The 12,629-nt window shown below is 45.0% G+C and overlaps 1 protein-coding gene across 17 annotated transcripts in view; it reads right to left on the bottom strand.

The window, feature by feature from the left end:
• Positions 1-12,629, bottom strand: part of SCRIB (scribble planar cell polarity protein) — a 210,767-nt gene that overhangs the window by 139,982 nt on the left and 58,156 nt on the right. For all 17 annotated transcript variants that reach the window (XM_077493465.1, XM_077493471.1, XM_077493472.1 and 14 more), the window contains exons 12-14: positions 10,866-10,993; positions 8,600-8,719; positions 4,135-4,305 (exon numbers count right to left, since the gene is read on the bottom strand). In XM_077493465.1, coding sequence (XP_077349591.1) covers positions 4,135-4,305; positions 8,600-8,719; positions 10,866-10,993 — 419 coding nt within the window. The remainder of the gene's footprint in view (positions 1-4,134; positions 4,306-8,599; positions 8,720-10,865; positions 10,994-12,629) is intronic.

Raw genomic sequence — 12,629 nt, 5'->3', positions numbered from 1 at the left:
CCTCCGTGACGCTGCGATATCGAGCCAGAGACGCTGGGAACCACCGACGCCACCGGACGAGACTCCACAGCAACAGAGGATCACCTTCCCCCTGGGAGCCCTATGATGAATGATTGGGGCGGCACAGTGGTGTAGTGGGTAGCACTCTCAGCTAGCAGTAAAAAGGGTCGCTGGTTCGAATCCCAACCACGACACTACCTGCCTGGAGTTTGCATGTTCTCCCTGTGCCTGTGTGGGTTTCTTCCGGGTACTCCGGTTTCCTCCCACAATCCAAAGACATGCTGGTAGGTTAATTGGCTTCTGTCCAAAATTGGCCCTGGTATATGAATGGGGACCTTGGATTGTGGTCATTGAGGGTAGGGACTGATGTGAGTGTGCAATATACAGGGATAGGGATAATTGTAGACACTCACTCAGGTTGAACTGGATGGACTGGTGTCTTTATTCAACCTTACTAACTATGAAACTATGAACACTGGAACTTCTTTTCCTCACAAACATGATGTGCCTGATTTACTCCAATAGAGAGTGAGTGTATTACATTTGAAATAAATACTTGTGGACTTCAATACTGCACTTAGGTTGGCGCCGTTTTGTCTTCTCTGTTTGTATACCCAGAGCTTGGTCCCTGTCCTGGGAGTGCACTGGGCAGCAGGCCATCGGTACAAACAGAGGTGAACATATGTCACCCCACAGCTAAAGATTCTCTTCCGTGAGGCTGCATATATATATATATGCATACTCCCATCAGGAAGAAATCACGATGCATTGCACAGCAGTATCTAGTCTATAGAGCCATCAATCTTCAAAATGGAAATAGATGGGAAACTCCTGTTCTGGCGATAGTCAAAAATGGCATTTCCACTCACTTCCTGTTGTGTTTACACAACAGGAAGTGAAGAGGAATCTCCCCAGTGGTAAATAGATGGTTGAAAAACACACATTACAAGTGTTTTAACCGATATCTGCTCTATTCAAATGTAAAAATGTTTTGGTTTGAGATATACATTGAGTTATCTTATATATACCCTAAAATGACTGCAAAGTTTTTTTTTTTTTTCCCCTCCAATCACTTCTGGACCGCCCGTCGTCGTTATACATCACTACTTTGACGTTGAATACCGTTGTTATGGCAGCAGATAGCAGACATAGCCCAGGTATTTTTAAAAACCGCGAGCGGCCCGCTTTTATAAAAGTGGTCTCTGCAGCGGATTGGCCGCGAGATCACTTTTGTCGGTGGCGGGAGAGGTGCCCACCCCCTCCCTCGGCATCCAGGTCATCTTCGCCACTTACCGGATACGTCAGTGGCAGCAGAGGGGGGGGGGGGGCATCATTCCCTCTGGTAGTCGAGCGAGGGAATGATGGCCCCCACACCATTGGATGACGGAATCGACTCCATACCATTGGATGACGGAAGCATCGTCAAAACGTCACCTCCGCCCAATGGTCTTAAAGCAAATATGAAACTTACGCTTTAAGCTTTAAGCACTCCTCCCCCCTTACATACCACACTTGGCATGTCAATTTTTTTTGTGGGGGAGTGGGAGTGGGTGACTACTTTAGAGAGTGACTTCCTTTCCTACTTCCTCCTTCTGCCCACGGACCGCCTAGGCGACTCCTCCTCTCCCCTAGGCCGTCCCTCACTCTCGGCAATCTTCTGGGACAAGTGACAGGTCCCAGAAGATTGCCTGTCCACTGGGAGAGCGCAGTGCACGCCCGGCCGTGAAGCCGCAAGCTGTCATGGCCGGGTGCCCATAGCACCCGGCCATGACCTGGCTGGAACTCAGCTTTAAAGGGGACATTTTTTTTATAAAAAAAAATAAAAAAAAAAAAAAAAAAAACACACAACTTTTTCATTATTGCATTTAAAGTGGTGTTGCACACAAAAAAAATGATTCAAATTCCTAAAAAAAAAAAAAAACACATTTGGAATTTTTTTTAACTTGCCTCTAAATGCCTGTTGCTAGGGGGTCCCTCATAGTCTGCCTCCTTCAGTGCCTGGGCTGGTGATATCACTTCCCCTTCAGAGCAGGAAGGGCTCAGCTCTGCCCCCTCCCTCCTGTCAGTCATCCGGGACACGGTGCCGCTCGCGCATGCGCAGTGGGTGCCCGGCTGTGAAGCCACAGCCAGGTGCCCACAGTTGCAATGCTGGCGCCGCCAAGCGGAGGGGGGGGGCTGGAGGACGAGCGGAGCTTTGACCCCCCCCCCCCCCTGCTTCGCTGGACTCTGGAACAGGTAAGTGTCCGATTATTAAAAGTCAGCAGCTGCAGTATTTGTAGCTGCTGACTTTTTTTTTTCAAATGGAAACTCCTCTTTAAGTGTAAATGTGAGATCTGAGGTCTTTTTTGACCCCATAACTCACAAAGAGCTCCGGTCATGCTTTTTTTCTATTACATAGGATGTTTACATTCCTTGTAATAGGAATAAAAGTGATCCAAAAAATGTTTTGTTTTTTAAAGCGGAGGTCCACCCTAAAGTGGACCGTCCGCTCATTGGAACCCTCCCCCCTCCGGCGCCACAATTAACACCTTTCAGGGGGGAGGGGGCTGCAGGTACCTGTACAGTACAGGTATCTGCACCCACTTATGGAGTAGATTCTGCAGAAGGTACGCCCCTTTCCGAAGGTCCCCCGCTGCCTGCTGGGAAACGCACGGATCCCAGAGACAGCGGAGACCATCCTTATTGCGCAGCGCGACTCACGCATGCGCAGTAGGGAACCGGGAAATGAAGCCAAAAGGCTCCACTTCCTGATTCCCATACTCAAGATGGCGGCGGCAGCACCCGAGAGACGATCGAGAGATCGGCTTCGGGTGCCGACATCACGGGCGCGCTGGACAGGTAAGTGTCATTATTTTAAAAGTCAGCAGCTGCAGTATTTGTAGCTGCTGGCTTTTAAAAAAAAAATAAAAAATGGCGGACTCCCGCTTTAAAAAGGGACAGTCCAAGTAGAAAAAAATTTCACAAAAATTAAAGCGCCGCGTCCCGTCGTTTCCAAAAAATTGCATTAGCAAGACCGCTGCGTATATACAGTGTGACAGAGTATTTTCAACTATCACCATTTTAATCTCTAGGGCAGTGATGGCGAACCTTGGCACTCCAGATGTTTTCGAACTACATTTCCCATGATGCTCAACTGCACTGCAGAGTGTTTGAGCATCATGGGAAATGTAGTTCCAAAACATCAGGAGTGCCAAGGTTCGCCATCACTGCTCTAGGGTGTCTGAAAAAAATATATATATGTTTGGGGTTTCTAAGTAATTTTCTAGCAAAAAAAAATAAATAAAAAAATAAGATTTTGAAAAACAAATAATAAACAAATTTGTTTATTTTGGACATTTTATTTTGATGGTGCGATCCTTGAATTTTTGTGTTGTAATATTTTGATTCCCCATCTTGGACTCTTCAACTTAGAAGCATATATATGATATATAATTTATAAATTGTGTTTGTGGTCACTGCTTTATACAATTTTAGCACTTTTTTGCACTTTCACTGTATATTTTTTTTCAGAGAGCGCGGTACCAATTTATTTAAATACATTTTTTCACTTTTTACAACCTGCTGCTCCTATTGTCATTTATCCACATTTAATTATACACTATTTATTTGCCATTTTGCACAGTTTGTTGGTAGTTCCACTCATTATTATTTAAAAAAATAAAAAATAAAAATAAGCAGACAGTTGAAAATCTTGACAAACCATCTTACAGGTTGTAACGACCCGAATCAGTATTCTCAATTATCGGGCACGTGACCAACATCTCTCTGCCAAAAGGGGGAGGAGAACTACACTGTTTCCCCCGAAAATAAGACCTAGCGTGATTGTCGGTGATGGCTGCAATATAAGCCCTACCCCCCAAAAAAGCCCTAAAAACAGTTTCCTCTGAAAATAAGCCCTACCCTGAAAATAAGACCTACAAGGACTTTAACTAGGCCTTATTTGGGGGGTAGGGCTTGTATTGCAGCCATCACCAACAATCACGCTAGCTCTTATTTTCGGGGAAACAGGGTAAGTGGCAGTCTGAATGCCCGTCTTCTAAAACCCTACTACGACGACCTTGTATCAAAAGGCACTGTTCATTTACTTGTCTTGGGGCAGAGGTATTTTAGCACAATGATTTCACAATAGGTTACCTCCATGTACTCCACCTCCATGTCATCAGCCTGGTTCTCTTCCTCCTCTTCTGGCTCATTTGCTTTCACCTCCACCAGGTTGTGACGTTCCTCGTGGTAGCCGGCGGACACGGTGCTGCCGCTGCGCTGAGACTCGCCACTCTGTGAAGAGCCACCGCTGAGACGCTTCTCCTGAGGGGACAGACGACACATGAACATCCAGGATGCATGGTCTACAAAAGCGTTTATCAATTTGTGAGAGAAGCATACTGCGATTTGAGTGGGATATCACAAAGCCGGGCAGCCATGCAGAAAAAATTAAATCACTGAACAACTTTAGTCTGGGACTGAAAGATTCAGCATTCTTGTGCTTCACAGAACATTTTGGAAACAAATGAACGCCGATTGGAAATTCACAGTGTAGGTAAACTGGGGTGAGGATGTAACTGGTAGAGGACGGCATCATGCCACCCCCCTGTGCTGAATGGATCTCACTCATTCAACTAATAAAATGTCTAAATTAAATAGAAATTTGACTTCTCCATCAAATCATCCCCACACACTTGCGGTGTCAGTTTAGATTGCCATCAATTTTAAAATGATCTGATTTTTTTCCCTACAATTGTCCATTTTCTCTGTTTATCAAATCATTGCATTCTGTTTTTCAGTAGAGTTTACACAGCGCCCCAATTTTTTGGAATTGGGGGTTGTAAATTTCCAAAATATATGCAAAGGAGAAAAGGGAAAGCTAAAAATGATTTTGGTTGTGGTGTAGGAATTTTTTTTAAATTTATTGATGTCGACTAGTGCAATATGGCAGACAGGATTAAGCATTAGGAGAAGATACCGTATTTATCGGCATATAACATGCACAGGCGTATAACACGCACCTTCATTTTAGGAGGGAAGTTTCAGGAAAAAAAAACCTTAAATTTTAAATGAAAAACTTGGAAGCAAAATAAGGGTCAGTGCCATCAATGCAGCCTCACCATTGCCCATCTGCAGCCTCACCATTGCCCATCTGCAGCCTGATCAATGCCCATCTGCAGCCTGATCAATGCCCATCTGCAGCCTCACAATTGCCCATCTGCAGCCTGATGCCCACCTGCAGCCTCACAATTGCCCATCAATGCAGCTTGATCAATGCCCACCTGCAGTCTCACAATTGCCCATCATTGCAGCTTGATCAATGCCCATATGCAGCCTCACCTTTGCCATAAATGCAGCCTGATCAGTGCCCATCTGCAGCCTCACAATTGCCCATCTGCAGCCTCACAATTGCCCATCAATGCAGCTTGATGCCCATCTGCAGCCTCACAATTGCCCATCAATGCAGCTTGATCAATGCCCACCTGCAGTCTCACAATTGCCCATCATTGCAGCTTGATCAATGCCCATATGCAGCCTCACCTTTGCCATAAATGCAGCCTGATCAGTGCCCATCTGCAGCCTCACCTTAGATTACTGCTGCCTTGTAGAAGACAGAGATGGGGCGGGACGAGTGCCGTCAGATTACATACAGCACGAATCTGTTTACTCGGCAGCCTCTTTAATACAAAGTTCTATGATAGACAGAACACTGGTCCAATGCCGGCCCAGGAGACGGGACTTCCTATTGGAGAGGCCGCTGAGTAAAAAGGAGATTCTCGCTGTATGTAATCTGACGGCTCTTGTCCTGTCCTCTCCTAGGCAGCCCAAATTGCAGTATTAGCGTATAACACCCACACACTATTTGCACCCGATTTTCAGGGTGAAAAGGTGAGTGTTATACACCAATAAATACAGTACTTGAGGGAAGGAGCAGGAAGGAAATTAGATACTAGCCTGTGAAGAGAGGGATTACAGTGGTTGTAAACCCTTTACAGCAACTTTTTTTCTACAGGTAAGCCTATAATTAGACTTACCTGTAGCTGCACGGGTTTAGGAGATATCCCTGTATTTGCATGTGCCGAAGTCATCGACACATGCGCACTGAAGCAAAACGGAAGCAATGGCACGTACGTTAGCCTATGCCATTACCGGGATCGTGCGCAGGAGTGACGCAATTGTGGCTCCGACCAATCAAAGCGCTGGTAATTCCCGGGAGCAGCCGCCAGTGCGGTGAACGAGGACCGCTGCGGGGGCTTCAATCTCAGGTTAGTAATTCATAATGAGCTAGTATGCATAGCATACTAGCTCGTTATGCCTTTGTCGTGCAGTTTTTTTTTTTTTTTTTTTTAACAACCACTTTAAAGCAGAGGTCCACCCTAAAATAAAAAAATTACATTAACATTTTCCCAAAAATCTATAAAAAAAATCATTTGGAAAAAAAAATTTTTTTTTGCTAACCAGAAACGCCTGTTGCTAGGCAGTCTTCCTAATCTGCCACTTCCCATACCGTGGAGCTCTTATTTTTCTTCCTGCCTCACGTGTTCTTCTGGGTAATGAGGTGCGCTGTTTTCTGGGACCTGTGTGTCCCAGAAGACAGCCACGCAAATTCACAAAGCGCCGCGTGACTCGCGCATGCGCAGTAAGAAATGGGCAGTGAAGCTGCAAGGATCCACTGCCCGTTTCCCTTAGTTAGGATAGCGGTGCCGGCACATGATCCAGACGGACGGATCAGCCTCGTGGGGCCAACATTGCAGGCTCCCCGGACAGGTAAGCGTCTTTATTAAAAGTCAGCAGCTACAGTGTTTGTAGCTGCTGACTTTTAAAAACAATTAAAATTGGCCGGAACACCACTTTAAGGATGAAGTAATATTAGAAGAAAGAATAGAGAATGGAGACATATAATCAAGGAAAACTAATCTAGAGATAAGATCGAGCAAGGAACGGTATTGTAGAAAAAAAAGAAAGACGAAGTTTAGAAAAGAAAAGGGTTTACACTAAGAAGTTCAATACCAGATAAAAAAAAAGTGAAGCTATGGTATACAGAAAGTCCAAGGAATAAATGGGAAAGTTTTCAAAGCTAACATATTAAGGTTAGTTTACTAAAGGAGTTGAGAATTATTAAGAAGCAGATATAAAGGGCAAATAGGAATTAAATCTGCTGATATTTTCCATACCCCTCTCCAGGGGTTGACAAATTTGCTTGGAATCTAGGAGCCAGCTTAAAAAGTTAGGAGCCAGGTCCGTGACGGCGATCCGGACCTGTCCCTGGCCTGACATGGAGACGAGTGAGGGGAAGATAGCAGCGCCGTCGCCGCCCCCCCCGTCTCCAAGTCATTGCCCATAGCTCTTAGAGGGACATTTTATTTATTTTTTTCAAATGACAATTTTTTTTTCAATTGCATTTTAGTGTAAATATGAGATCCGAGGTCTCTCTGACCCCAGATCTCATATTTAAGAGGACCTGTCATGCTTTTTCTATTACAAGGGATTTTTACATTCCTTGTAATAAGAATAAAAGTGACACAACATTTTTTTTAAAAGAACAGTGGAAAAAAAAAAAAGTTAAAATAAGCAGAAAAAATAATAATTTTTAAACGCGCCCTGTCCTGCCCGCATATAAAATCGGTGTTCGAACCACACATAGGAGGTAGCGCCGTGATCGGTAGAGCGAGAGCAATAATTCTAGCCCCAGACCTCCTCTGTAACTCAAAACGTGCAACCTGTAGAATTTTTTTAAACGTCGCCTATGGAGATTTTAAAGGGTAAAAGTTTGTCGCCATTCCATGAGCGGGTGCAATTTTGAAGCGTGACATGTTGGGTATCAATTTACTTGGCGTAACATTATCTTTCACAATATAAAAAAAAATTGGGCTAACTTTACTGTTGTCTTATTTTTTTTATTAACTAAATTATTTTTCCCAACAAAATTGCGCTTGTAAGTCCGCTGCACAAATAGGGTGTGACAGACAGTATTGCAACAACCACCATTTTATTCTCTAGGGTGTTAGAATAAAAAATATATATAATGTTTAGGGGGTTCTAAATAAAGGGAAGAAGATGCAGGTAATATAAAACAGGCAGAGGAAACTTTGCAGAGGAAATTAGCATTGCTGGTTTGTCATACCAACAACGACCACAAGAGGGCGCCAGATTCCATAAGGAATCATAGGACCGCAGAAGGCCTCAAAGCCGCGGCCTAAATTTTCGGCCGCCGGCGGAACGGCCCGACGCGATCACGCTGGGGGGGTCCACAGAGACAGGATACCCCCAGCTGTGCTGCCCCAGGCGCGAGGTCGCTATTTCTAGTCGCCAATGCGACCTGGCGACCGGGTTTTGTCGAGCCCTACCCCTCTCCTCCAATCAACATGCTGGGGACATTTTAAAATCAAACCCTTTCTTTTAATTACCTTATTTAACCACTTCCATACCGCAGTACGTCATATGACGTCCGGGGCTTTCATTGGGGATATCTGAATGATGGGTGCAGCTACAGGCATCATTCAGATATCATTTCTTTCAACCGGTGATTCCCCACACCGTAAGATTAATCATAGTCGCTTGATCCCTCTTACAGGCCTGATAGACTATCTGGACGGACAAATGTTCCTTCACTTACCTCATCGCTGGGGGATGCTGTATCTGGTTTGGTGCCAAAATGCTCGTTCCTGCGTTCCTCGATCCCCTTCTTCATCACCTTTAGTTCACTGGGGTGAGGCGTGGCCCTTCTCTGCAGACCCTGAAAAAAGCCGTCACAAGACAAAACGCTGTGAATGTGAGCAGCCAATCACCAGCATGTATAAATAATACAGGAAGAAATGCAGCTACAGACATTTTCATTATTTTTCTGATAGAGATGTGTTAGGCCCCTTTCACACGGGCGGCTGTTCTGCCGCTGTTAAAAGCATGTTTTGTTATTTTGAAATTCAGAGAATCCTGGCACAGCGTTCACTTGCTTGTACAGCGTTGTACGCTGCGTTTAGCTGCGTCTGCGTTTAGCTGCGTCTGCGTTTAGCTGCGTCTGCGTTTAGCTGCGTTTGGAAAATTCTTGCCATTTCTGATGTGCTTCCTATTGTTTTTCTTTCCTTGTTGCCGCTGCTATCTGCAGGAGAAATAGTACACTGCGATTACCTGCGGTTATGTGCTTATAGCTGCGCTACATCGCACCTGGACGCATACAATTCTATTTTTTCTATTCGCACCGAACCGCATGTAACGAAATCGCGGCTAAACGCTGTGTGTGAATGGGGCCATAGGAAAGCATTGTGTGCTTTTAGCTGCGGTAGAAAACTAGAAAATCCGCAGCTAAAAGCACCATTCTATCCGTCCGTGTGAAAGGGGCCTTAAAGCGATACTAAATGATCGGTTTTTTTTTTCCTTTTTTTGCCTTGCTGATCGCCTCACGTCGATATGCATTGGCAGAAGGGCTCGTACAGGCTGAATCACGTACCTGTATATTGCCCTTTAAGAGGCGGCCAGCGGGCGATCGCCTCACGGGGAGGAAGAACGGGGAGATGTTAATGTAAAACAAGCATCTCCCCCGTTCTGCCTAGTGACAGTGTCACTGATCTCTGCTCCCTGTGATCGGAGAAGAGATCAGTGACGTGTCATACATAGCCACGCCTCCCAGTTATAAACACGCTCCTAGGACACACTCAACCCCTACACTGCCACCTAGTGTGTACCTGTTCTCTGTGTTGGAGACTAATCAGGGCCACATTTTTGCCTGAATTGAGCCCTGAAACTAAGCCAAAGACGCAAAGCGCTCCTGTGCAAGCCGCTGTACAGCCACAATGGAGATATATACCGGCTCCAGAGAGAGCCGGTCACAATCTCCTGTCATGCAAATAGGATGTGGGAAAATCTGCATCCAATTCGCATAGATGTGAACCCAGCCTCAATCCATAAGGGACCCCAAAAGCTGTAGTCTTCTATTCATGCGACAGATATTTTGAATTAAAATAATAAAAAAGTGATCACACTGACTTGAGCCCTAAAGTCTGTTTCACATGGGCTTCAGCTTGTATTAGAGCAGTGTGAACTGCAAGCTTTAACAAAGCATTTGCAGAGATTTCGGAAAGGTGTGTTGAAGCTTTTAAAAGTACCATTTAGCTCCAGTTTGTAAATGTTGAACACGGATCCCAACAGGACAGCTGATTGCCACTTTAAACAAGCTGCTAGCAAGCTTTAACATTTCTTAAAGCTAGTTGAAATCCTGAAGAAGCCTGCTAGCAAGCGTGTTTAAAGAGGCAATCCGCACTCCCATTAGGATCTGTGTTCAACATTTACAAACTGGAGTTAAAACGGTAATTTAACCGCTTGCGGGCCAAGTTATTGTACGTGATCTGGCAAAAATATGTAGAATACATATCGGCCTAAACTGAGGGAAAAAAATGTTTTTTATATATATTTTTGGGGGATATTTATTATAGTAAAAAATAAAAAATATAGCTTTTTTCAAAAATGTACGCTTTTTTTGTTTATAGTGCAAAAACTGCAGAGGGGATCAAATACCCCCCCCAGCAAAAAAAGCTCTATTTGTGGGGAAAAACAGGACGTCAATTTTGTTTGGGAGCCACGTCGCACGACCACGTAATTGTGAGTTAAAGCGACGCAGTGCCGAATCGCAAAAAGTGCTCTGGTCTTTGGCCAGCTAAATGGTCTGGGGCTGAAGTGGTTGAAAGCTTGCTGAAATCTCTGCAAATGCTTTGTCAAAGCTCGCTGTTCACACTGCTCTTATACAAGAGGAAGCCCGTGTGAAACGAGCCTTAATGATGTGTGTGTGTCATCTTTATTGTCGGTTCATATGGATCACATCATTATGGAGACTTGTAATCTGGAAGACACAAAATTATATCATTTAACAGTAACAGCAACATTCTTACCCTCCTCTCTGCTGCAGCCTCGTCATCTTCATCTTCAGCTCTGGGCTCCTCCTGGAACTGAATGACGCTGACGCGGTTGAGGTTTCCGTCTATCCAGCTGTCATCCATACTGTTTTGAAGAGGGCTCTCTGAAATCACATAAGTCATGCAGGCATTTATCTCTCTAATGTCCATGTGAAAAAAGGAGAAAAAAAGGAGAGGACACATGTTGGCAACACTGTGGCTTTGTCACCATAATCTGCCTCCCTCTGCCCTTCCATGATAAAGAAAGCAGACGTGCCCTACTAAAAACCGCGCCTGAGTACTGTGTAGAGAAGAGAAACTATTATTTTGCACAGAGCAGTGTTGATCCTCCTCTTCTGGTGTCCTCTGCAAGCACTCATGGTGGCACACCGAGAAGAGAAGTTACCAGAAGAAGGTTGCTTACAAATTACAGACAACATAAGCAAATTATGCAACATTTTAGGTTTCCACGTGGCCAGCAAACCAGAGCGGATGACGGAGGCGTGGCCGTGCTTTCGAATCACGTTCTGATTGGCCGAACACAGTGGTAGGCGGCTCCCACGTTTACAGCTCCAGACCACCTTTGCGCCGAGTAACCCAGCCGGCATCTGCCCGTGGTTCCTCAAGGCTTCAGCTCCCCGCCCCCGCTGTTAACAGCACTCGTGGCTCACTATCAAAAAGGGACATAACGGCAGTTTCTGTTCCCATGCTAGACATGGCAAGCCCTCCCCCACTGAGCACTATGTGAGTGCAATCCATATTGTCAGTAATTGCTTATCTCAATAAAATAACGCCGCACTAGGAATTGCCTGGCTCTTCCCCTTCTTGCCTTTAAATCGATGATAATATAAAACCCTGATGCAAATGAAGATTTTACCCCAACAAAGGGAAGCTGGGTCCACTAAGCCAATGAAGGAAGCACTGGCCCACTAGCCCAACAAGACCACTAGTCCAACATAATGGCAGTTCCCAACCACAACCAGGCAATGGAGACATGCAATGCATTAAAGAGGAAGTAAACCATGAAGAGTTTACTTCCTCTTTGATTCCCTGCAATGGTAAAGCATAATGGACTACTATGCATCGCATAGTAGTCCATTATGTGTCACTTACCTGACACAGGAGCCGGCAAAGTCACCGCTGTCCCCTGTAGTCCGGAGCATCCATCTTCTCGGTGGGTCTTGCCGCTCTGCCGCTGTCATTCGGCATGCGCACGGGAGCCGTCACTCGCGGCATATCGCCATTGACAGCGGCGCGCTCAGTGCGCCTGCGCGCCGCAGTGCCTGTCTTTCAGCAAATATCTCTATTTCTTCGACCTACAGGTAAGCCTTAATCTAAGCTTACCTGTAGGTCAAATTGGTTTGTAAGGGTTTACAACCACTTTAAGCGCTTCAAGACTAGCCTTGCTTGGTGCTTCAAAAAAAAAAACACAATCCCAATATAATACCAGGTAAAAACAAACAAAAAAAAATACCAATTTCCTTTGCATATTTGATACCTAGTGCTGCTCTATACCACAAAACCACAAAACTATTTTTAGTAATAGCAATGAAATGAAAAACATCGGGTAGAAAATGCAGACAAAGGAAATTGTGGTATCCTCTCATTTGGTGATGATCAGTGAAGAATTGCCTGCTTTTATCAGTCAGTGGAAAAGAGGTACCCGAGGTCATACAAGAATTGTTTTCGGTTGTTCAACCAGCGGGCTCCTCCGCCATCCACACATTTGGGGTTGAGTCCCGCACACCTAGTGTATTCTGA

This window comes from Lithobates pipiens, unplaced genomic scaffold, assembly GCF_037356315.1.
Source record: "Lithobates pipiens isolate NorthernLeopardFrog02 unplaced genomic scaffold, aLitPip1_a1.2 Scaffold_19, whole genome shotgun sequence".
Classification (NCBI taxonomy): domain Eukaryota; kingdom Metazoa; phylum Chordata; class Amphibia; order Anura; family Ranidae; genus Lithobates; species Lithobates pipiens.
Note: the sequence above shows the minus strand (reverse complement) of the source record. Positions and strands in the feature narration are given on the sequence as shown.